Source organism: Babylonia areolata, chromosome 12, assembly GCF_041734735.1.
Source record: "Babylonia areolata isolate BAREFJ2019XMU chromosome 12, ASM4173473v1, whole genome shotgun sequence".
Lineage (NCBI taxonomy): Eukaryota > Metazoa > Mollusca > Gastropoda > Neogastropoda > Buccinidae > Babylonia > Babylonia areolata.
In genome coordinates, this window is record NC_134887.1 from 8,840,717 (window position 1) to 8,867,216 (window position 26,500).

At 42.6% G+C, this 26,500-nt stretch overlaps 3 protein-coding genes across 9 annotated transcripts in view; all 3 read left to right on the forward strand.

Moving 5' to 3' along the window:
• Positions 1-11,886, forward strand: part of LOC143288374 (sodium-dependent serotonin transporter-like) — a 140,502-nt gene extending 128,616 nt beyond the window's left edge. For 4 of the 7 annotated variants that reach the window (XR_013056083.1, XR_013056086.1, XR_013056087.1 and 1 more), the window contains 3 exons: positions 2,956-3,123; positions 5,299-6,576; positions 6,607-11,886. Coding sequence is in view for 1 of the 7 variants with exons in the window: in XM_076596773.1 (XP_076452888.1) it covers positions 2,956-3,123; positions 5,299-5,454 (324 nt within the window). In the remaining 6 variants the exon portion in view is untranslated. Of the gene's footprint in view, positions 1-2,955; positions 3,124-5,298 lie in introns of all 7 variants that reach the window. The other 3 variants (XR_013056084.1, XR_013056085.1, XM_076596773.1) reach the window with 3 other exon arrangements.
• Positions 11,887-14,806: 2,920 nt separating this feature from the next.
• LOC143288272 (uncharacterized protein C17orf113-like) lies at positions 14,807-16,492 on the forward strand. Its single transcript, XM_076596620.1, has one exon. The coding sequence runs from the start codon at positions 14,807-14,809 to the stop codon at positions 16,490-16,492; it is 1,686 nt and encodes a 561-aa protein (XP_076452735.1).
• Positions 16,493-22,441: 5,949 nt separating this feature from the next.
• LOC143288274 (neprilysin-1-like) overlaps positions 22,442-26,500 on the forward strand; it is a 54,946-nt gene continuing 50,887 nt past the window's right edge. The window contains exon 1 of the mRNA XM_076596621.1: positions 22,442-22,520. The gene's annotated coding sequence lies outside the window, so the exon portion shown is untranslated. The remainder of the gene's footprint in view (positions 22,521-26,500) is intronic.

Below are 26,500 nucleotides of genomic sequence, written 5' to 3' on the forward strand. Positions count from 1 at the left end.
ATTCGTTAATTTTTTTTGATTTTCTTAATATACTTTTTCGTTCATTTGTTTGTTTGATTGCTTTATTTATTTATTTATTTATTCATTCATTCATTCATTCATTCGTGTGTTGTTTTTTTTATACTTTTTTGTTCATTTGTTTGTTTGATTGCTTTATTCATTCATTTATTTATTTATTAGTTTGTTTATTCTCTGTTTATTTGTTTGCTTCATTCATCCATTCATTTATTTATTAATTTGTTGTTTTTTGTTGTTGTGTTTTTGTTTGTTTGATTGCTTTGTTCATTCATTCATCCATCTATTCATTTATCTACTTGTTTTGGTTTTACTTGTTTATTTGTTTTTTTGATTGTTCACAATACACAGACTTTATTGTCTATACTTTGGCACAGAGATTTTCTTTTTGGCAGCAGCGCATGTCCAGCATAAGAAGAAAACAGCAAACAAATAAAATGAACAGAAAATAAAAAGATAAATTAAATGGCACCAAATGGAAATAGCTATATACAAATATACAGACTACTGAAATTTACGTGCCTCTCCATTTCTGTCAGCCAAACCGCATTGCAGATCTTCACACACACACAACACACACACACACACACACACACGCCACGCGCGCACACACACACACACACACTCACACCACGCGCGCACGCACACACACACACACACACACACACGTTTGTTTCTTTCTTTCTTTCTTGCATTAGAGTTCAGTGTATTAGTTACTTACCAGCATCGTTTTTTTTTCCAACAATTTGTGTATTTAAAAGAGACTGTGTGTATATGCTGGTTTTATTTATCTGTTTTTCTGTTTGTTTATTTGTTTGTTTTATTCATTCACTCATTCGTTCGTTTATTTATTAAATTGTTTATTTTGTATTTCTTTGATTGTTTGATTGCTTTATTCATTCACTCATTCATCCGTTTATTTATCTATTTGTTTATTTTTTGTACTTATTTGTTTAGTTATTTATTTATTTATCTATCTATCTATTTATTTATTTATTTGTCATTTGTTTGTTTGTTTAATTCTTGTATTTCAGTTCAGTATATTAGTTACATACTAACATCGTGTTTTTTCTTCTTCACAATTTGTGTATTTAAATGGGACTGTGTGCATGTGCTGGTTTTATTTATCTGTTTGTCTGTTTGTTTATTTATTTGTTTTATTCATTATTTATTGATTTGTTTATTTTTTTCATTGATTTGTTTGTTTGATTGTTTTAGTCATTCATTCATTCATTCATTTATTTATTTATCTATTTATCTGTTTATATTTTACTTATTTATTTGTTTTTTGATCGTTTGTTTATTCATTTATTTATTTGTTTGCTTGTTATTTCTTGCTTTTCAGTTCACCGTATTAGTTGCTTACTTGCTTTGCTTTTCACAATTTGTGGATGTGATGGAATGATGAATTTTAGTGTGTGTGTGTGTGTGTGACGGAGGGAGGGAGGTACCATGTACAGAGCCATAACCCTGATTGGCCCTGAACGTTCAGTTTATATCACATGTTGACATAAGCATACATACAGTTGGGCCAACAGCAAAGTGAGAGCTGTATGATCAATGGAAATTAACAAACAATGAGGCCAGGAGATGAAATGATTAACAAAATGGTAAAGAGTGGTAACTCTCTCCATTCACAACTCTCCATTCACAAGGTATACAACTTCAAGTCAGTGCTGCTTTCGCTACCGATTCAGCTAGCACACAGGTAAATAAAAGGTACATCGGAACAAACCCAGACACTTCCTCAAAAAAAGGAAGCGCCGGGCCTGTCCTTATACCGATCATTTGACATGTGCACACAGCAGCAAAGACAGAAGAAATGTGCAAACACAAATCAGCTTTTATTCAAGACTGGCATAGCCTCTTTAATCCTGAGCAAGCCGCACATGTATGGTCAGTGGGTTCTCTGTTGTTGTAAGGAAGTCATTTACAGTTTAGTCTTTTGTGAAGGGCTACGACTATCAAACTGGGGAAGCAAAATTGCACTGGCTCTTTGTGCTGCAGCCTTGGGGGGGGGGGGGGGAGCGGAGGGGGAGGGGGGGGGGGGGTTAGTTGGCCTGGGGAGAACCATCCCAACGCCGACTGTTCTAAACCCATCTTGGTCAAGAGGGTTGGGGTGGGGGGGGTAACTTGGGCAAGACACTCTCCACTATGATCAAATTCTTGCCCAGTTTGCTAGGACAGCAGCTGAGTTGCCCCTTCTGCTGTTCTGATGGTCATAGTTGGACATGACTGACCGTAATAATAATGATGATAATAATAGTAGTATTCATATGTGGAGTGATGGCCTAGAGGTAACGCGTCCGCATAGAAAGCGAGAGAATCGGAACGCGCCCGGTTCGAATCACGACTCATCCGCCGACATTTTCTCCCCCTCCACTAGACATTGAGTGGTGGTCTGGACGCTAGTCATTTAGATGAAACGATAAACCGAGGTCCCGTGTGCAGCATGCATTTAGCGCAGTAAAAGAACCCACAGCAACAAAAGGGTTGTTCCTGGCAAAATTCTGTAGAAAAATCCACTTCGATAGGAAAAACAAAATAACTTTGCACGCAGGGGAAAAAAAAAAAAAATAGGTGGCGCTGTAGTGTAGCGACGCGCTCTCCCTGGGGAGAGCAGCCCGAATTTCACATAGAGAAATCTGTTGTGATAAAAAGAAATACAAATACAAAATACCAATATAGCGCTGAATCTCGTGCAGAGACAAATCTAAGCGCTTTCACACCAGTCACTCACACGCATGCATAACTCTTAAAACTGAAGAAAGGCAGAAGAAGAAGAGGAGGCAGGGGAGGGAGACTATCTTGGGAAGAAGAGGTGGGTTTTTAAGGCCAGACTTGAAACTGTCATATAATCAGCCCTGAAAGGGTTCCCATTGCGGTCGGCTGGGCTATAAACTTTTTTTTTTCTTTCAAATTTGTTGTTGTTGATTGCAGCCCCTGTTCGTGCTGTCTCTGGTGGGTTACATGCCCTTGGAGCTGGACGGGTACGTGTACCCGGGGTGGGCGTTGGCCGTGGGGTGGATGGTGACGGCGGTGTCCATCCTCTGCATCCCTGCCTACGCTGTCTTCAGTCTGCTGCTCAGCAGCGGCACCTGGACACAGGTGGGCACCACAACATGGTTTTTTTTCTTTGTTTTTTTTTTTTTTTTAGCTTAAAAAAAAACCACATTTATTTTTTGACTGATGAGTATTGATATCAAACCTGGAGAAAAACCTCACTCTTAACACACACACTCATATACACACTCGCACGCATGCACGCACTCTCGCACGCACGCACGCACACACACCGGACACACACACACCCCGGACACACACACACACACACACACACACACACACACACGAGTTTTCAGTCCTGAAGAAAACCCACTCTTAACACACACACACACACTGGACACGGACACACACACACACACACACACACACCGGACACACACACACACACACACACACACACACTTGAAAACTATATATGTAGCAGCACGACAAAAAAGACAAAGGACGAAACACATATTCAAACTACATTCTTTGACAAAGATCGGATCCACTCTGTTTACGCATACCCAGATTCAAACACTCGACTGTTGGCCGCCGTTCTTTCTCTGTCTCAGGACCTTGCGATTGGAATGAACTTCCTCTTTCGCTTCGTCAAGTCTCCACACTCAGCTCTTTCGAGTCTGGCCTTAAAACCTACCTCTTCTCAAAATAGCCTCCCTTGTCTGCCCTTCCTTGTTTTTAGTTTCTACAGTTTTGGAGTTATGCATGCGTGTGAATGACTGGTGCGAAAGCGCTTTGATTTGTCTCTGCACAAGATTCAGCGCTATATAAATACCATTATTATTATTATTCTTATCTCTCTGGGACTGACCATATGACTGACTTTGGAAAACGTCTCTCCAGCAAAATACATCAGTTAGCAAAAAAAACAAAAAAAAAAACAAAAAAAAAATCCTTGATGTTCATTCACGAAAGCTTTTTTTTCTGTGCTCATGTTCTGCCAGTCATCGATTTTGCATCAACTTTATGGGACAACTGCAGGAATACAAACTTACCATCTGTTCATCGTATCAAAATTAGTACTGATGAAGTCAAGTTCCTTGACCCATATGATTTATAAACTACTTCATGTATTATCTTTCCACTGCAGGCTGTTCTTCAACAAGGCTGTTTGCATGCATAATGTGACATATGGAAATGCTCCCCCCCAAAATACAAAAACTTTTAAAGCTAATGAACACAGACACAACCATATTTTATGTATACCTAGACCTAGAAACAACCTTTATAAATCCAGCTTCCTATACTCTGGTGGAAATTAAAATTTTATGGAATTACCTTCCACTCATTTCAAAAGATATAACGAATAAAAATGCGTTTAAGAAAAAATGTGAAAAATCATCTCGTTAACTGTCCAAAAGATGAACAATAATACAAATCTATATCTATTAGTTACCACTTAATTCATGATTTGTGAAATATTTTGTATATGACTTTGGTGGCGGTTTGCCTGTTGTATGAGGGTGGATGTGTATGCGAAACGGGATGTGTTGTAAATTGGTGTATGTGTACTTGTTTTTGTGTATGAGTGCGAAATAGAAATGTTAGTGTGTGTTTCATTTTCGCACGATTCTTGTATGCATGTAACTGTATTTCCAGTACTGTTTTTTTTTTTTTTTTATTATGTATCTCCCCACTTTTTCTTCTTTTTTTCCAGATGGCTTGATGAAAAAAAAAAAAAAAAAAAGCAGTCGTTGCTTCTTCAATGACCATCTTGAAATAAAAATTTTGACTTGACTTGAAACACATACACATGAGTATCCAATCCTGAAAAAAATCCGCTATAACACACACACACACACACGCACACACTAACACAAACACACACACTGGTGGACACACACACACACACACACACACACCGGACACACACACACACACACACACACGCACACACTAACACACACACACACACAGAGAAAAAAAAAACCCTGATGTGCTTACTCTGGCTTGTTCTGTTTTGTATAACCTCGTTTGTTTATTTCTTACTCAGGTGTGTTTTTATTGATGTTGACAACGATGTTATGGTGATTAATGATGATGATGATGAAAACGATCGTTGAAAACACCCCGGAAAGGGAATTCCTTAACCCCAAAATTCAACCAAATAAACGAATGAATAGACCGATAAATTAGATAAATGAAATAAAACATGGACAAAGTAAATAAGATAAGACAGAGAGCACAGGGTGAACATGCTCCGTTGCCTTGTTCCAGAGATGGCGACAGGTGATCCGGCCCCAGCCCCACGTGACGTCATCATGCACGTCAGCCAACATCACGTCACAGTCGCTGGGGCAGGAGAAGAACGGCCAGGTGCCGGGGACAGCAACGGCCGCTAACTACGGCGTCCTCGTCTCCAGTGTGCAGTGAGCGTCCCGCGCAACATTGCCGCTGCTGCTGCTACTAGCAACAACAACAGCAGCAACAACAATAATAATAATAATAATGATAACGATTGTATGATAGTCAGTCGTGTCCTGACTATTAATGACCATCAGAACAGGCAGAGGAGGCAGCTCAACTCAACTGCTGTCCCAACTATCTGGGCTGATATTTGATTATAGTGGAGAGAGTCTTGCCCAAGAACCCCACACCCCACCCCCCACCCAACTCTCTCGGCCAAGAGGGTTTTTAGGACAGTCGACGTTGGGATGGTTCCCAAAAGCCAACTAGCCTCCCTCCCACCCCCCTCCCAGGTTGCAGCACTTAGAGCTAGTGCAATCTTGCCTCCTAGTTTAAGAGTCATAGTCCTTCACAAAAGACGAAGCTGTAAAATGATTTCCCATTGTAGTGGAGAAACCATTGATGATACGGCTCTCACTTTGCTGTTGGCCCAAATGTAAGCTGATGTCAATCTGTGATATAAGCTGAGCATTGGGACTATATAATCACAATAATAATAAATTAATTTTTTTTTAAAAAGAAGATAATAATAACAGCAGCAGCAACAACACCAACAATGATGATAAAGATATTTATGATAATGATGATGATAATAATGATAACAGTAATGATAATAATAGTAACAATAATGATGATGATGATGATAATGCAGTATGACGCTCACATTTTCCAGGCAAACAGCTCGTTGCGTTTACAACAACAACACAGTTATTCATAGTAAACATACATGCTTCAAGTGACACCGTACACAAACGAGTGAGGGCGTGCAGTAAACCCGTAAATATACACACCCCGCAGCCACCACTCCCCGACACACACACACACACACACACACACACCCCTCCCCGACACACACACACACACACACACAGATAGTGAGAGAGATTGCGGAGTGACTGCCACAGACAAGGGTTCACTAGGGGGGGTTGGGGGTGTGACTACCATATGACTTAAAGAGAGGGAGATATGTAGGTCGACAGTAGTTGTGACTGACCATTGGGACAGTCAGTAAAGAGAGGGAGATATGTAGGTCGACAGTAGTTGTGACTGACCATTGGGACAGTCAGTAAAGAGAGGGAGATATTGTAGGTCGACAGTAGTTGTGACTGACCATTGTAGGTCGATAGTAGTTGTGACTGACCATTGGGACAGTCAATAAAGAGAGGGAGATATTGTAGGTCGACAGTAGTTGTGACTGACCATTGGGACAGTCAATAAAGAGAGGGAGATATTGTAGGTCGACAGTAGTTGTGACTGACCATTGGGACAGTCAGTAAAGAGAGAGAGATATTGTAGGTCGACAGTAGTTGTGACTGATCGTTGTGACAGTCAATAAAGAGAGAGAGATATTGTAGGTCGACAGTAGTTGTGACTGACCATTGGGACAGTCAGTAAAGAGAGGGAGATATGTAGGTCGACAGTAGTTGTGACTGACCATTGGGACAGTCAGTAAAGAGAGGGAGATATTGTAGGTCGACAGTAGTTGTGACTGACCATTGGGACAGTCAGTAAAGAGAGGGAGATATGTAGGTCGACAGTAGTTGTGACTGACCATTGGGACAGTCAGTAAAGAGAGGGAGATATTGTAGGTCGACAGTAGTTGTGACTGACCATTGGGACAGTCAATAAAGAGAGGGAGATATTGTAGGTCGACAGTAGTTGTGACTGACCATTGGGACAGTCAATAAAGAGAGGGAGATATTGTAGGTCGACAGTAGTTGTGACTGACCATTGGGACAGTCAGTAAAGAGAGGGAAGGTATTGTAGGTCGATAGTAGTTGTGACTGACCATTGGGACAGTCAAGATGTTTTTAACTAAAGTTCGTTACGTTAAAAATAAGTTTTAATCACTGTTTGTTTTGAACAAAAGCGTGAGACACAGACAGTCAGACAGACAGACAGAGAGAGAGAGTCGGTGGGACACGTCAACATAAAATGGATAAATACATTTATTATTGTTGTGTGAGCAATAATGGACGTGGATTCTTCTGGATGGTAGAATTAAAGCGAAATATATTTCTGAAAAGGGAAAAGTTTGTTTCTATCAAGATCAACGATGAAAAGTCATTGACGCAGTGATTAAAAGAAAGTTGGGGGGGTTAAGGGAGGGAGTTTCGTTGCTGTTGTGTAAAAATGATATGATCACTACATTCATAGAAAGGATAAAATGACAGACACAGATGTGTGTGGATGCCACTGAAGGTTGAAAAACCAAAAAAATCGCCACTGTTGTGCGAGTAGACGTGAACAGTCACTGAAACTTGGTTACTGTTGTGTGAACACCTCTGAACAGTTCAGTTAGTGGTACGTTGGTTACTGTTGTGTGAACACCTCTGAATTGTCACTGGAACGTTGGTTACTGCTGTGTGAACACCTCTGAACTGTCACTGGAACGTTGGTTACTGTTGTGTGAACACCTCTGAATTGTCACTGGAACGTTGGTTACTGCTGTGTGAACACCTCTGAACTGTCGCTGGAACGTTGGTTACTGCTGTGTGAACAGCTTTGAGCTGTCACTGGAACGTTGGTTACTGCTGTGTGAACACCTCTGAACTGTCACTGGAACGTTGGTTACTGCTGTGTGAACACCTCTGAACTGTCACTGGAACGTTGGTTACTGCTGTGTGAACACCTCTGAACTGTCACTGGAACGTTGGTTACTGCTGTGTGAACAGCTTTGAGCTGTCACTGGAACGTTGCTTACGGCTTTTTGAACAGCTTTGAACTGTCACTGGAACGTTGGTTACTGTTGTGTGAACAACTCTGAACTGTCACTGGAACGTTGGTTACTGCTGTGTGAACAGCTTTGAGCTGTCACTGGAACGTTGGTTACTGTTTTGTGAACACCTCTGAACTGTCACTGGAACGTTGATTACTGCTGTGTGAACAACTCTGAACTGTCACTGGAACGCTGGTTACTGTTGTGTGAAAAACTTCGAGCTGTCACTGGAACGTTGGTCACTGTTGTGCTAACACTTCTGAACAGTAATCGGAATGTTCGTTACTGTTGTTTGAATAGCTGTGTGCAGCCACTAACATTTTCCCTTACTTTTTATGTGAACAACTCTTCATGTCACTGAAACGTTCGTTACCTTTGTGTGATGACGATTGTGAACAGTGGATGTTCATTTTACCGTTTGGAGAGAGAAAAAAAAAATCGTTACGATCTTAATAGCAATACTGAACTGTCAACGAAAGAAAAAACAATTTGAAAAATCATTCTCTCACTACAATGTGAACAATCTCTTGTTGCGATTGTGTGTGGACTGTCAGCTTCTAGAAGAGTACATCTAAATCGTTACCGTTGCACAAGCAACAAACGCTCAACAGTCTTTATTTTATTTTATTTTTATTTTTATTTTTCTCAAGGCCTGACAAAGCGCGTTGGGTTACGCTGCTGGTCAGGCATCTGCTTGGCAGATGTGGTGCAGCGTATATGGATTTGTCCGAACGCAGTGACGCCTCCTTCAGCTACTGAAACTGAAACTGACAATGAAAAGTGGAAAAACCTTCGACATTTTGTGAATATAAGGGTGAGCAGGTACTGACTGGAAAGAAGAAGAAGAAGTAACGAAACAGAAGGGTGTCATTACTGTGTGAATGACAGTGGATACCGTGGTGTGAACAAGGGTGATCAGTGTTTGAAAATGAAAGACTTTCGACGATGTGAAAATTAATGAAGGTGAACAGGTATGCAGTGACAGGGGTGGGGTGGTGGATTGGGGAAGTTTTTTTTTTTTTTTTTTTTTTTGCTGCCCCATCATCTGCACCGTTTCAGTGGCATTACTCCCACGCCGCTCATTTAGATTCCCCCATACACGGCCACACCCGGGTTCGTCCTTCGCAGTTCCAGTGTCGGCAGTCCACAGGGAACCATCGATGTTAGGTCGCCAGGAGGCCACACACCAGAAGAGACCCTGCACTGCTGCTGAGTCACTTCGGTGTGTTCAGTGGTGCCTCTTCTGTTTTAACGTACTTAGGACACCACCTACTAAGCCCCTACTAACGACAATAATGGATTAGTCGCGGAGCCAGACTGAGTGAGCGTCCCTCGGATTGGGGAAGTTTGTCACTGCTGTGGGAGAAGAAACGGAAAGAGCCATTCAAGTGCCAGCTACTGTTTGTGGACAGCCAAAGAAAGAAGAAAAAAGTTGGAACATTATTGGTTGCTTGAGTGTTGTACAACGTTTTAGGAATCACCATGAATTAAAAGATGAATTCTCGAGCGCACGCACGCATGCAGTCACACACGCACGCACGCACACACACACACACACACACACACAGGGATCCAGCCCAAAACTGGACGTCAGGGATCCGTAGAACGTTGTTTCTGAATCACACACACACACACACACACACACACACTGATGTGCTTACCATAGCATTTTCTGTTTTGTATAATTTCATGTTATGACTAGTTATCCTTTTAGTAACTCAGTCATGGGACAATCGACCAGTCAGTGTAGCATTGCGTATGGAAGTGAACCCTGCGGCATTCATCCCAATTCGCCTACCTACAAAACTGTCCCAGTTCACCTCTTGCCAGTTCGGCTGTGTGTGTGGGTGTGTGCGCGCGCGCGTGCGTGTGCGTGCGTGCGTGTGTGTGTGTGTGTGTTTCAGTTTCAGTTTCTCAAGGAGGCGTCACTGCGTTCTGACAAAACCATATACGCTACACCACATCTGCTAGGCCGCGGGGTTGTATGATGCGATCTTTGCAGCGGCTAAGTTTGCTAAGAGCTGAGAATGTTCCTAGTAAGAAAATGGATTTGACTGTGGGATTGGGAACATTCCTAACGATGAGCAAAACTTAGCGCAACTAACTTCGCTCATGCAACCCCCCCCCCCTCCCCTCCCCCGACCGCCTCCTCCACCCCCACCCCTCCCCCCCGCCCCTCTGATCTACTCTGACACGGACATGTTAAATGCACAAAGTTCACAGCGTGACATAAGCTTGCAAAATGCATGGCATGGTCATAATTCGTGCGGGATAAATTTGTGATGATTGAACTGGTATTGAAGGAGATCGGGTACTTCAAAGCAGCAATACATTAACAGGATCCAGTTCAGCCATGTTATTGTGTAATCATGTTGTACATAAGCCTGGTGGCCAACCGTGAGAGGCGTTTTGCACATATTGTACATACTGTGTCAAAAGTATTTGTGTATGTCAGGATGTTTTAAAGGCAGTGGTGTTGAGAAGAAAAAAAAAAAAGAGGCATTTTATTACATTGGAACAACATGCATGACTGTATTATATAGTTCATATACATTGTATAGTTTTGGTTACCGGTACACACCGCTAAAATATTCTAGATATTTTTCTCCCATCTCAAAATATCCCCCCCCCCTCCCCCGGGAAAGTCATGAATACTGTGCCTCAAGGGACATCATTGGTGACTGAAATGATCCGTGATGATACAGCGTGGAGTAATTTCCCTTCCTCAGCAAGCCAAACTTTTAATCCATGGCAATATGTGTGTGTGAGAGAGAGAGAGAGAGAGAGAGAGATTTGTTCTTTACACTAATGTATTTTCTCTAAAAGAGGCATTAGACAAGAAAGATGTCCGTACCAGGTAGATAATCAGTATATACAAGTTAAAAAGGCGAGGCAAGGCAAAGCAAGGCACGAAGCTAATTTCACGTGCCCCAAGGGAGACAAAGACACATAACGTATTGTTGTTGTTTTTTATACACACCATATAAACAAAAAGAGGTATATCAAAAAGTAAACAAACACAAATTACACACTCGAGCAAGCAAAGAGACAGGAACAAGTTCATTTTCCTTCACAATATACACCACCAATTTGACTGTCAGTATGCAAAGTTTTATTGAAAAGAGATGCGAATAGTCGAGACGACGACCTTGAGTTTTAACAATAATTCTCTCTTTTTTTTAAATATATATTTATTTTGTTTGTTTTTCAGAAAACAATGGCGTTTGGTCGAGTTCTTGTAGATAGACATTTTTTCTGACGCTGTCAAAAAGGGGGCACAAAAACAAATCGTGAAACTCGTCAGCAATATCATTTGTGGACTGTTTATCACAGATTCTTTCATTTCTTGGTAAATTGTTGAAACCCTCTTTATTGACGGGAAGTGCATTGCTGGTGGTTTTAAACTTTGCTAACTCAGTGACATAATTGTTAGGTAACACTGTAAAATAAGCATCTTGATCCAAATTTGGTTTAAACATCATGTAATCAATACACATAATATCGTTATCTACATGTACACACCAACCTTGCAAAAATCTGGTCTTTTAAACTGCGCATAACTTTCTCTTAAAATCACGATGGATGTACAAACGAAACGAAAAGAATTTTTATTTCGCGAGGGTAGTGGAGTAAGCACAGCTGCTTTTTTACACCCAGCCCTCAAGGGCAAAAAAGACAAAGCAATGGCAAAACACACACACACACACACACACACACACACACACAATTTACACATGAAAATAAAGAGCACAAATAAAAGCAAGTACACAATCTAAGTACGACACAACGACACATATTAGCATTGAAAAGATCAAATCATTATAAAATAAAATGATTATTTAAAAAATAAAAATTATTTTAAAAAAACGAAGAAGAAAATGAACAGACATTGGAATTGTGCTGGTTCAAGCAGGAACAGCTTAATCCTGTTTCATTCAATATGGTATGAATACTTTTCAGATAGTGGTTCTGATGTATGCTGGTGTTGTATACATTGAAGAGACATTTGTGGTACGCAAGCATTTTGGTTTTCACACAGACAGACACAGGAAACTTGCCAGTTTCACTAAATACTGTGAAACATAAGGTGGACTGTTCCAGTGTTGTTGTTTTATTTTGTTTTTGTCGCAATATCACATATGTCAAAACCCTGAAGTGTACAACCGTACAGGAAGAAGTGTTTTACCGAACAGATCAATAACTAGAGATCAACAGGAAGTTTTAGTTGGTAGGTTCTCCTCAGAAGTACAAACGCTGCTCTCGATGCTCGGTCGTATAAATGACGCTGGGCAACATGCATTTTATATTAATATAATTTCAGTCCCAAGTACTGAAAATTACTTTCCGCCTCAGTTTTGTCCTCACCAATATAAAAAAAAAAAAAAAAAATCTTACTTTGCTCCTTGAGAAAATTACCACTGTACACTTTCGATTATTCAGATTCAATTTCCATTCTTCAAAATACTGTTTCATTGTAGTGAGACAGTTCTGCAAACCTGTGGCTGTCTCTGAGAAAACTACCGTGTCGTCTGCCTAAGGCAGAACAAATAATTTCAAGAAAACATCACAGTCCTGTTCACTTATATTCATTTTTCTTGCCTCGCCCGCTATAGTTGTCACACAATCAAGATCAACATCCAAATGGGATTACAATTCTAAATCTTGATCTGATCTCTCTCTCTCTCTCTCTGTCACACACACACACGTCCTACTCCTCGCTCGCTCATCACATTTAGAAAGGGCAGGGGTGTGGTAGGGGCGATGTTGATAGAAAGTACCAGTATTTTCCCTGGGAGAGATTTTGGGGTGGGAGGCAAACTAGGGAGAGCGGTTCACCAGGGTTTGCTACTGGTGTGGAGATTCTGTTATCTAGCGGATTTTTCTTGTGTATTTCAATTGGTCGCATTTTGTCGTACATGACCAATGAATCGATACCATTGAATAAAATATCTTTGTTACAGAGAAGACTTTGGTGCAGTATTTTGTGTGTGTGGTCGGTGATTCTGTTTATGTGTATGTTCGAGCGCTTGCGTGTGTGTGTGTGTGTTCCAGCAAGTGGTTACTTCATGATACGTCCCAGTTTGTTTTTTAGTCGGAAGCCTCCCCCCCTCCAGGCCCCCCACCCCCCACCTCCGCACCTCCTCACCCCTGTGTCGGGCACATTACCACAAGACCATCGCTCTTTCCATTATTATGTTTCTCGTTGCGTTTCCAACAACAACAACAAAAAAAAAAGAAAAAAAAAGAAAGCTAAACAAACTACCCAGATAAACACCAGAGAACGGCTTATCGCGCTTTGCGATGACAACTCTTCAACTACATGGTCGTTTCTAGTATTGTTCAGCTATGTATGTTTCCAATACCTCAGCAGACCGCCCACTCTGTCGAAGCAAGATGACTAAAGGAGCACATGCAGCAGGCAACAGACACACCCCAGAGGCTCAGAGGAAACGCGCTGTGCGCAAGGCACGAGCTACCTCCCTCCACTTGAACCCCAGCACCAGCGCACACGTGTCGCACATGTGAGGCGAGCTTTCCGGGCCCGGATTGGACTCACCAGTCACTTCCGGACCCACAGTCACAGATCCTCAACCTGCTCCACCTGACGTTGAAGTCGTGGTCATCTCCGAAGGACGAACAACAAGAATACCTTGGAGACTGACAGGGTTCGCGTTAACTGGCAATTACCAGTAAATTACTGGTTATAAAGAGGAAATACTGGAAATTTTTTAGCTGTCAGTCCCAGGGACTGGTTTTAATTTGCTGCAACTGGTTAGAGATTAATGGGGGGAAAAAAATAAATAAATAAAAAATAAAAAGGCTGAAAAACAAAAGAAAGAAAAAGTTGATCGTTCATAAGGCTTCAGCACTTTAATTGCCTTATCTTTCAACCAGCCCTCTCCCCTCTCCACCACCCTCCTGCCTCTTCGCACACATGCAGATTGTCACGTAGGCCTAGCCATCAGTAATTGATGAAGGTACAGAGCAGAATAGCGACTGTCCCATAATAAAAGCTTTACAGACGCGCTTTACTGCCTGTTATTCGCAACTTCTCCCAGACGTCTGTCTGTCTGGGTCGTCGCTTGTGATGCTAGGCTAAGTCGCGTCATTACAATTTTCAAACTGGATGCAGCAGAGCCAGTACTTATTCACGCGCCTATTCATTGAATGATCAGTGGGATCACAATGGCAGAAAAGAACCAGCAGTCGATTTTTTCATTTTTTTCACGAAGTGGAAGAAGTGATTCAGACAGGCAGCCCGAAAGAAGCGCAGGTTCAGGCAGTTCAGACCGACCACAGACTTCGAGTGACAATACTCCAATCAGCTCCACCAGCACAGAAGATAGGCCTAGCACCAGCACTAGCAAAAGAATTAAATGCAAGCATGATAAATTCAGAGAATCATGGCTGAAAGATTTCAGATGGCTGGAGGTTGATGCAAGTGATGAAATGACAATGTACTGTAAAGTGTGCATCAAAACCAAACAGAAAAATGGTTTAACTAGGGGATCACGAAATTTCCAGTATTCTACCCTGGCAGACCATGCAAAGAGTGTATCTCATAAGGCAGCAGTAGCAACAGACACAAAACAAGCCTCCATGGTCCCACACTCTGAAGCAGCCCGTGCTGATGAAAAAGAATGTGTGAAAGCGCACTTCCGAACTTTGTTATGCATGTCAAAACGCAATATCGCTGCCAATAATTTTGGAGCACTGATTGAACTTCAGGAGGTCAATGGAGTACAGTCACTGAAGTCAGGGCCGGTCTACACGCACCACTCTTCAGTGTCACAGATGGAACAGTGTTTGGATGATATTACCAAGCAGGAAATCAGAGAAAAACTCGAGAAAAGTGATTCTGTGGGCATCATCATAGACGAAACTTTGAACTGTACTTTGGACAAGAAGCTAATCATGTTTGCTCGCATTGAGAACAACGGTGTTGTTGAGACACTTTTCTTAGGCAACTACACCATCGACAGGGAAACATCAGAATGTGTTTTTGACATGTTGGTCGAAGTGCTTCAAGAATGGTCGATCACAGATAGGCAGCTGGCCGGATTGGGGTCGGATGGTGCGTCCGTTATGACAGGCCGACTGAATGGTGTGGGCGTTCGACTGAAGGCCCGTCAACCTGCTCTAGTACACATTCACTGTGCCGCTCACCGTGTAGCGCTGGCGACAAAGGATGCTACAGAAAATGTGCAATCCATATCGGACTACAGACTTTGTTTGCAGCAGATCTTCAAATTGTACAAGGCTTCGGGTGACAGAACCCATCGTTTGAAAGAGATCTGTGATGCCCTAGATTCGGTGGAGTATCTATGCTTGAAGCATCCAATCAGTGTGCGCTGGCTAAGTCTGGGGAAAGCTGTCACAGCTGTCAGGAGTGTGTACCCAGCACTGACACTGGAACTTGAAGAGGAAGCCCAGAGAAAGAACGCTGCAGCTGTGGGTTTGAGTCGAAAATGCAGAATGTTTGCATTTGTTGCAATGACGTACATGCTTTCAGACATTATACCAGTCATGGAAAGACTGAACCTGACTTTTCAGCAAGAGGAGGTGAACTTGTCAGACATTCATCCAGCTGTGCAAAGTGCAAAAGCAAGACTGCAACATCTTCTGACGACACCAGGCCAGAAGGAACAGGAGTTTTCAGATGTTGTGACACGTGATGATGGTGTGTTCCAAACAATCAGACTGACACATGTGGACAGAGAAGCTACTTTCAAGGCAGCCCGTCAGAACTTTATTGAACAGCTCCTCCAGTCTCTGAGAGACCGCTTTCCCGATGATCAGATGAGTATAGTGTCAGCATTGGCAAATATCTTCGACAGACAGAGATACCCACCAAGCAATCCAATTCCCGGACCACTGGATCATTACGCAACACGAGAACTGACAGTACTGACTCGCCACTATGCGACAGTGCTAAACGGACCACGTGCACAGACTGACTTCAATCAGTTCAAGCGAACACTGAGTGGCTACGGGGGTGATGATACTTTTGCCATGTCTTGTCGCATTGTGATCAGAAACATGGCTGTGCAGTACCCAGACTTTGCTTCCTTGGCAAAAATTGCCTTGGTTATCCCCGTGTCCAGCGTGGCGGCGGAGAGAGGTTTCAGTGTCCAGAACGGAATCAAAACAGAGGCGCGTTCCCGGCTGGGCGAAGGGAGAGTGTCACGGCTGATGCGCCTCAATATCCACGCTAAGAGTGTTCGAGACTTTGATGTTGACTGTGGCACTGATCGTTTCTTAGCAATGAAAGTGCGTCGAAAGTAGGTAAGTGAACTGTCTTTTGTTTGACAGTCTCTGACTCGTGCTTGCAAACATTTACATCGTTATTTGTAATGCTACTGGATTTTTCTCACAAGGACTGGTTTTGCTCAGAGGCGCTGAAAAACGGTTGGGGTAGGAGGCGAAGGGACTGGTTTTGAAAAATCCTAGCGCGAACCCTGGACTGATGCGACCACGCCGGATTTCAATCTGCACCTCTTTCAGAACCTCTGGGCGTCCCTAAGTATGCCAGACCCGGACAATGTGAAAGATATTTTGTATCTGTTTGAAGGGAACAGATCGATCAACTCAGTGATGGACCAGTAGATCAAATACCACCCCACTTGCGTGTGTGCGTTTATAACACGGTGTATCCACTGCCTTGAACCTGGGATACATTACAGATAGAGCGGTGGTATAGTGGTAATGTACCCTATTAGGAAGCGAGTGTTCACGGGTTCGAGTCTTATAATACACTGACTGAGATTTTTACTTACCCCCTCCACCAGACCTTGAGTGGTAGTCATGGTGCTTGTCAGTCTTTCGCATGAGGTCCCGTGTTCAGCATGCACTAAGTGCACGAAAAGTACCCCCACGGAAACAAAAGGGTTGTGCTTAGCAAAATTTTATTTTGAATAAATCAACTTTGACAGTAAAGCGAACTACGCTTGCAGGCACACACACACACACACACACACACACACACAAAAACAACATTTATGGGTGTCGCTGCACTGTGGCGATACGACGCGAAGTCCCTGTGGAGAGCAGCAGTAATGTCACACAGAGAAATATGTTGTGACCAAGAGTAATACAATGCAATACAATACACAGTACAATACAATGCAATGGATGGTTACGTCTCGATTTAGACAAAGCTGGTCAAACGAGATTGTATGTGACGTACTGGACCAGCAACTCAATAAAACACCCACCCCCACCCCCAGCTGTACCGTGTGTGTGTGTGTGTGTGTGTGTATATTTGTGACTGAATCAGTGAATGTGTCTTTCTGATTGTGTCTGCTGGCATACAAAATAATGAGTGCACTCAGCTTGTTCAAGCATGTCGGCATTAAGCCCTCGACTGAATTTCGTTTCTAGTTTATGTTTCTTGTAAAGTGCTTTAAGCTCCCTTTAACGGAGGAAAGCGCTCAGCAAGTATTCATTATTACCATTTTCACAGGGTTAAAACGTTATCGCCCAATTAACCAGGACGTCGGTAAAGTGTGAAGACTGAACAGAAAAAAAGAAAGAAAGCTGTCCAGAGGTGAAACTGCAACAGTGTGTGTGTGAGTGTGTGTGTGTGTGTGACACATTTCCGCAACCAGCACGTGCAAATCGAGTTTTACAAAACCAGACCCTGCCCCCCCCCCCCCCACCCCACCTTCCACTCCCAACTCACCATCATCATCACCCCTCTCCTTCCCATTTAGTTCTCCCGTCTTATGTTTTTCTTTCCCCCGTTTGCTCTGTCACGATGGAAAACTGCATGCGCACAGTTGATTGGTTACACGGTGTGTGTGTGTGTGTGTGTGCGCGCGCGCGCGAACTCACTCCCGCGCGCGTCTTGCGTGCACAGATTGTGCGTGAGTGGCGCGCGCGTGCTTTCGCGCCTTGTTTGATTGACACACGTACTTCTCCGGAGAAGTACGAGCCCAGCCGACACCGTGACCGAGAACTCGTGACAGAAAAAAATGTTTGAAGCGTGCTGATCAGTAACTGGGCCCAGCATGCACCCTCCACCTCCCCCCGCTTCGTGTGGCGGGGCCATCAGTGGGGCTGCGCGACTATCATAAATATAGAATTAAGAATAAAAAGAAAGGAAAGAAAAGAAAAAGGAAATAAGTTTACTACAAAAAGAACAGGGAGAACGAACGAGCGAAATGGCCGAAGGATGAGATCGGAATGCAATGTTCCCATTCGACTCGGGAGGGCGAACGGGTGTAAAACTGAAAGTGTGTTCGGCTTTTATGTATGTGTGCATGTATATGGATGTCATATGATGTATGATTGGTACTTTGAAATGGTCCTACTTTGCTCTTTTTTGTCGTATTGCTTTATTTTCTGTTTTGCTGTAAAAAAAAAAATAATAAAAAAATAAAATAAGAAGAAGATGAAAAAAGGTTCATTAGAAAAAAAAAAGTAGTCAATGACTCTTCACAGAGTCAAAGGAGAAGAAAGAAAGAAAGAAAGAAAAGAAAAAGACAAGCAATACCAAACATGAACACCGATTATTTCACATAACACGACACCTCGGGATTATTATCTCATGTCATGCACTCATGGACAACCAGCCTCCTACGATCTTAGGGAACATCAGAACTGGAGCATCAGAACTAAAACTGACCAACTAACCCAAAGGGTCCATTACTGATCCAGGCTCGAAGAACTCACCCGTCCGTTTGTCCGGGAGAACTGTATTCTCTGGCAGACAAGTGTAAATGCTCTCTCCTCATGTCTGTTGGGCAACCAGTCTGTGACCGTGCCAGTGGTGACTGAGCTGTCAGCTTTAGAGCAGACTGATCGCTCTTCCTTCCGCTCCCCCCTACCCTCTCCACCCCCTTTTTTTACGGAGACAGGGTGTGTTCTAAGAGAAAAATGTGTCAACGCCGGAACGATAGATACGACTTGAAATTCACTTTATTTCTTATTACTGTTTGTAACGAAACAATTGCACTATCTTTTCCCTGTAAAATACTATTAATTGTAGTACTTTTATAGTCACGTCTGTTGACTTGTCATTGCTGTACCAGTAGTCACTTTCACTAACCTTTCTCTTTAGGTACGAGGGGCAGGTAGAAATTGGGAGGGTGTGGGGGGGGGGGGGTAGTTCTTTTTCATCAGTTTGTTCCCAGGACAACAAAAACTTACCTGGGAAAAACACATCCCTGCAAAATGGACCAAAGCAAAGACCGGTAAATGACGAACAGCTCGACACACAACTCGAATCCTGTAGGTATACACGCCCTTTATGACTGGTTCGAGCTATTCATCGTTGAAGCAGTTTTCATTTCTGGTTAATGAAGAGGACCGAAGGAAAGAGGCCTACGCAGGGTTGTAACAGCGAGTATCTCGGGGCGTCCTTCGGGATATGATTCTTTTCTTTTCCCACCCATAGTCCTTTTATCAATGGCTTCGTATTGGAGTTTTCTCACACACGAATTTTGAAAGTTAATCAAACGAAGGAAACGAGGTGGGGTGTTGCAATGGGTTACGATGTTGGGATAGTTTAAGAATGTGCAGATGCACGATAACATGTGGGGAACTACTTATGCATGATTTGGAGCTAATTGTTTTCTCAGCGTTTTCTGTAAACGGTCAGTGAGGCATCGGCCTCTTCACACCAAGTTTGCTGTGGACAGTGTCATCTTTTCACATGTATGGACTCACCTGCGTGCTATTTTTTTATTTTATTTTTTTTTTAATTCACAGACAGTTCCATATTTATGGCGTACCAGCGTGCTTTAAAAATTTTTTAAAGAATTGTTTTAGTTTATATATATATAGACATTTCCATATTAATTTTATGGACTACCTCCGTGTTTTTTGTTTATATATATATATATATACAGACAGTAGTCAAAGTCTGGGGACTTTATGAATGATACCGTCGGGATCGTTACAAAATGGGTAATCTTCAACTCAATTTCAGTTCAAATTTGATCGAAAAGACTTTATTGTACGCTTTAAAAAGATGGAAAAAAAATTGTCGGCTTATCAAAAGCTTGTCAACAGATAATTAAATGAGCCAAAAATGAATGAATAACCCGTACAGCCTTTCGTGATGACAACGCACATAATTGTCAGTCATGTAAAGACAAAACATCCATGTCAGAGAAACACAAATTTTAAGGCACAACAAGAAAGGCAAGGCCTTCAAGACTCACTTGTGATAAATTAAGTCCCCTAGCATTAATTACAGAGTAATTTCCCTTTTTTTAGTACCAAAACGTTTGCAAAATAAATAAAAAATTCCATGCTTAGCAAAAAGAAGTTCCTGTTTGAACAAAAAATGATAATAATGACTCCTCTTGTTGTTGTGTCAGAATAAGAGGTCAAAGTGCCAAGTTTAGAGAATACAAAAAATATAAATGTAACAGTAAATGCAGTTTGCATATAATTAGGCTTCTTTTTTTGTGCCCATCCCAGAGGTGCAATATTGTTTTAAACAAGATTACTGGAAAGAACTGAATTTTTCCTATTTTTATGCCAAATTTGGTGTTAACTGACAAAGTATTTGCAGAGAAAATGTCAATGTTAAAGTTTACCACGGCCACACAGACACACGGACACACACACACACACACACACACACACACACACAGACAACCGAACACTGGGTTAAAACATAGACTCACTTTGTTTACACAAGTGAGTCAAAAACAATAACAACAACAGCAAAACAAAAACAAAAAACAAACATCGGTACACCAGTCTTGATTACTTCGAATGTGTCGAATCATCGTGTAAAAGGAAAAACCCAAATTAGGTATAAAACGTGTAACGTTTAAGACATGACACACAAAAACCCGACAAAACTAGCCCATAGTTAAATAAAAGTAAACGCCTGACATAAAGAAACCCTCCAGTTACACAGGATACTTTTTTTTTGACGGAGTGGAGTGAAGCATTCAACGGCGGTTGTCAAACAGCTCAGTTCAGAAGAAGAGCTGTGCATCGCGCGCCGAATACTACTAATGGAATGTCGTTTGAATGGTATTATTATTGCGCCGTCCAATTGGGCTTATTCTCCACTGGTGTGTCGATCTCAAGTCTCTTTGAAATGTGTGTCGTAGCAGCATTTAACTGTTGAGGGATAATAGATCGCGAGGAAGGTGACCTCATCTGTCGCCATCAAAACAGAAATAATAATGTATATTATATAACGACATGTACAACGACAGCAAGATTATAAAAAAAAGAAAGAAAAGAAGAAAATAATCATGATGATAATGACATTTATGATAATGTAATGATGAAATAATCATGATAATAGTACTTTTACTACTACTTCTGATAATGATAATACTAACAGACAGATAGATGGTGGAGTGATGGCCTAGAGGTAACGCGTCCGCCAAGGAAGCAAGAGAATCTGAGCGCGCTGGTTCGAATCACGGCTCAGCCGCCGATATTTTCTCCCCCTCCACTAGACCTTGAGTGGTGGTCTGGACGCTAGTCATTCGGATGAGATGATAAACCGAGGTCCCGTGTGCAGCATGCACTTAGCGCACGTAAAAGAACCCACGGCAACAAAAGGGTTGTTCCTGGCAAATTTCTGTAGAAAATCCACTTCGATAAGAAAAACAAATAAAACTGCACGCAGGAAAAAAAAAGAAAAAAAGGGTGGCGCTGTAGTGTAGCGACACGCTCTCCCTGGGGAGAGCAGCCCGAATTTCACACAGAGAAATCTGTTGTGATAAAAAGCAATACAAATACAAATACAAACAGATAAATGACATGGCGAGATAGATAGATGAATGACAAGGTTTCGCCAACGATTCACGAAGGCATCCCTTGCCTGGGGTAGGTTCGCGGGTGACAGAAACCTCATCAAAATGGCATTCACAGCCTTGCGCTTTTTCTTCACTCCTCTCTCCCATCCAGTCTGCACTTCTTTTTTTTCTTCTTCTTTTCTTTTTTTTTTTTTTAATTAAGGACGACACCCGACAGACCGGTTTGCTGGGTGGGTGAGTTGTACAGCACACGCACGCGGACACAGATGCACGTATACACACACACACACACACACATGACGTACATTCACACACCACCCCGCCTCCCGTCCCAAAACCCCTGCTCCCTCCCCCACCGGACACACGACACACGACGCACATTCACTCACACGCACGCACACACACAGGAGCGCGCGCGTGCAAGTACACATACTGACACTGCACACCTACATTATGCCAACACTGGGTGAAACACCATCGCACTGTTTATATAGTCTTTCACGTCGTGTCAAGTTCACACACACACACACACAGACAGAGTGTCTTGTCGACTGAATTCAGGCTTTCCTCAGCTCAAGGTAAGCTTGTGTGTGAATGTGTCTGCGCGTGCGCGTATGTGTGTGTGTGTGTGTGTGTGTGTGTGTGTGTGTGCGTGCGTGCGCGTGTGACTGGGACGTCTTGTGTGTGTGTGCGTTTGGGACATATTGTCTTGAGTTTTGCAGTTTTGATAGTTTCGCATTCAACGCGTCTGTTTCTTCTTTCTCTCCCCCCCCCCCCCCCCCGCCCCCCCTTCTTTTAAGCCCTGATTACTCGATTATGTCCTCTGTCGTGGATTGAGTGATAAAGACGATGAACCCTTCTTTTAAGCCCTGATTACTCGATTATGTCCTCTGTCGTGGATTGAGTGATAAAGACGATGAACCCTTCTTTTAAGCCCTGATTACTCGATTATGTCCTCTGTCGTGGATTGAGTGATAAAGACGATGAACCCTTCTTTTAAGCCCTGATTACTCGATTATGTCCTCTGTCGTGGATTGAGTGATAAAGACGATGAACCCTTCTTTTAAGCCCTGATTACTCGATTATGTCCTCTGTCGTGGATTGAGTGATAAAGACGATGAACCCTTCTTTTAAGCCCTGATTACTCGATTATGTCCTCTGTCGTGGATTGAGTGATAAAGACGATGAACCCTTCTTTTAAGCCCTGATTACTCGATTATGTCCTCTGTCGTGGATTGAGTGATAAAGACGATGAACACTAACATGACTACACAGTGGTAAATACCATATACAGAGATTAGTTGTTCTTTTTTTTATTTTTATTTTCATAAAGTCCAGGGGGGGGGGGGGGGGGGTTGAATTTCCGAATCCTTGTCTTCGCAGTTCTTACATGATCTTTGTTGCCCGTAGTCCACCCGAGCGCACAGGCCCAGTCCTCAGCCCAGATTACCCTGCCTGAACATAGGTCTGTGTCTTTCAAGCATGCTCCGACGCATTTCTAAACTTTTTTGTTGTTGTTTTTTTGTTGTTTTTTTTGCATCAGAAAACCGTGTTGTGGGGACCTTTAATGAAAAGGACTGTTTAGACGGCAAAGCGATTAAGGAGAAGAGAGGAAAAAAAAAGAGAAGAAAAATGAAGACTCAGTCACAAAGTTGGACCCTCGGCGAGTACCTCGGAAACACTGTTATCCGGAACACTACACAACGTGGCCTAGTAGTAATGGACCCGACTAGGAAGCCAGTGTCCACAAGTTCGAGTCCCATAATTATACGGACCAGGAGTCAGCTGCATTTCTTGGTTCTAACTTTTTGACAGTTACACGTGACTAAATGCCAACGTTGACCGAAATACGCCATTGGTCAGTTCCATACTACACACAGTTAGTAGCGGGTTACGACCATACTAAGCTCTTCCGTCCGAGCAGTGCAACTGACTCCTGGACTCTTACTTCGTCCCAGCCTCCCGTCGTAGGATGCCGGGGGTCCTTCACTCAGTATGAATAGCATCCCCGCCTCCCGGAAATTCTGTGATAGAAATTTCCTCTTTTCTGTTGCTCTCTTTATTTCTGCTCTTTTTACTTCCTTTGGTGTTGTCTCCCTTTTCTGCCTACCCTGTCCACCCCCCCACCCCCCCTTTTTTTTTCGAGCAAGCCATGACACTTTTTGACTCACTTGTGTAAACAAAGTGAGTCTATGTTTTAACCCGGTGTTCGGTTGTCTGTGTGTGTGTCTGTGTGTGTGTGTGTGTGTGTGTCTGTGTGTCCGTGGTAAACTTTAACATTGACATTTTCTCTGCAAATACTTTGTCAGTTGACACCAAATTAGGCATAAAAATAGGAAAAAATTCAGTTCTTTCCAGTCATCTTGTTTAAAACAATATTGCACCTCTGGCATGGGCACAAAAAAATAAAAAATGAAGCCTAATTATATGCAAACTGCATTTACTGTTATATTTATATTTTTTGTATTCTCAAAACTTAGCACTTTGGTCTGATATTCGGACACAACAACAAGAGCAGTCATTAATATCATTTTTTGTTCAAACAGGAACTTCTTTTGCTAAGCATGGAAGTTTTATTTATTTTGCAAACGTTTTGGTGCAGATAGTAAAGAAGGGAAATTACTCTGTAATTAATGCTAAGGGACTTAATTTGCCACAAGTGAGTCTTGAAGGCTTTGCCTCTATTATTATTATTATTATTATTATTATTATTATCATCATTATTATTATTGTTACCTTTTCAGCTGTCTGTGATGTACTGTCTGTGCTGTTCTGCTCTGGCGACTAGGTAGTGAAATTCTAAACACTGAGATGGGCACTAGCTGTCCATTCTGCAGTGTTGTTTGCTCATTTATGTTTTTTAGTGGTTTAAAAAGACCTCTACCACGTCTTCATTGATTTCAAGAAGGCATTTGACAGGGTCTGGCATGCAGCTTTGTGGGCTACCATGAATCTGTACAACATCAACGCCAACCTGATCAGACTGATACAGCACCTCTATGACAAAGCCACCAGCGCCGTCTACCTCAACAATAGCATCGGGGACTGGTTCAGAACCACAGTCGGAGTGAGACAAGGCTGTCTACTCTCCCCAACACTCTTCAACATCTTCTTAGAAAGAATAATGACTGACGCACTGGAAGAGCATGTAGGAACAGTCAGCATAGGCGGCAGAACAATCACAAACCTACGTTTTGCCGACGACATTGATGGACTGGCTGGAAAAGAAGAAGAACTGGCAAGCCTGGTCAAACATCTAGACAAAGCCTCCACATCGTATGGAATGCAAATCAGTGCGGAGAAAACCAAACTGATGACTAACAACACCAACGGCATCAGCATTGACATCAAAGTCAACGACGAACAGCTTAAAACAGTCCACAGCTTCAAATATCTGGGAGCAATCGTGTCAGATGAAGGATCTAAACCAGAAGTACTCTCGAGAATTGCCCAAACAACAATGGCACTCAACAAGCTGAACACCATCTGGAACAACAAAAACATCGCTCTCAGCTCAAAAATCAGACTGATGCGTTCCCTGGTTATATCAATATTGCTCTACGCCTGCGAGACTTGGACCCTGACTGCAGACATCGAGAGAAGAATCCAAGCTGTCGAGATGAGATGCTTTCGTAGACTACTTGGCATCTCCTACAGAGACCATATCACTAACACGGAAGTGAAGAACAGAATCAAGCAAAGTATTGGACCCTACGAAGACCTTCTGTCCATAGTGAAAAAACGCAAACTTAGGTGGTATGGACACATCTCCCGATCATCTGGTCTTGCCAAGACGTTCCTACAAGGCACCGTACAAGGAGGCAGAAGAAGAGGACGGCAGAAGAAGAGACGGGAAGACAACATCCGGGGGTGGACAGGCTTGACGCTCGGTGACGCCCTGAGGAAATCAGAAAACCGTGAAGAGTGGAGAGGGGTGGTGGCCAGGTCAGCAGCGGTGCCCCAACGGTCTGAACCCAGACTACGGGAGAGACGCAGACGCAGACGCAGTGGTTTAAAAAAAACAAACAACTTTACATATTTTTGTTTGGCTTTGAAGTATTTGTTATCCTTTTTTTGCGCATTTTTGCTCTCTGGGGATGATAAATTCAGCGGAAGGGTTGACGTTCTCAGCACGGCCTTGTCTGATTTGCCTGAATGAGCCGAATGGTTAGGGTAGCGTGTCCTGGACTGTATTTGTAGGGTTGTCTTGGTGATTTGTGATTGTATTCTTATCATTATTGTTTTCATTTTTATTTTATAGATGTGACAGTTTTGTGTTGACGCTGTTGAACATTTGCATAGTTTGGCAGTCCTGGTACGGCCCTGTGCGGTCGGCTGAACTATAGGCTACAATGACCCCCCTCACCCCACCCCTCCCGCACAAGATTTTGAGTGTTGGTCCGGGTGCTAGGCTTTCGGATGAGAAGATGAGCCGAGATCCTGTGAGCAGCACGCACTCAACGCACGTAAATGAACCCGCGGCAACAACAACAACAACAACAACAAAAAAAAAGGTTGTGCCTGGCTGGCAGAAATCAGGTGCAAATTCCATTTTCAC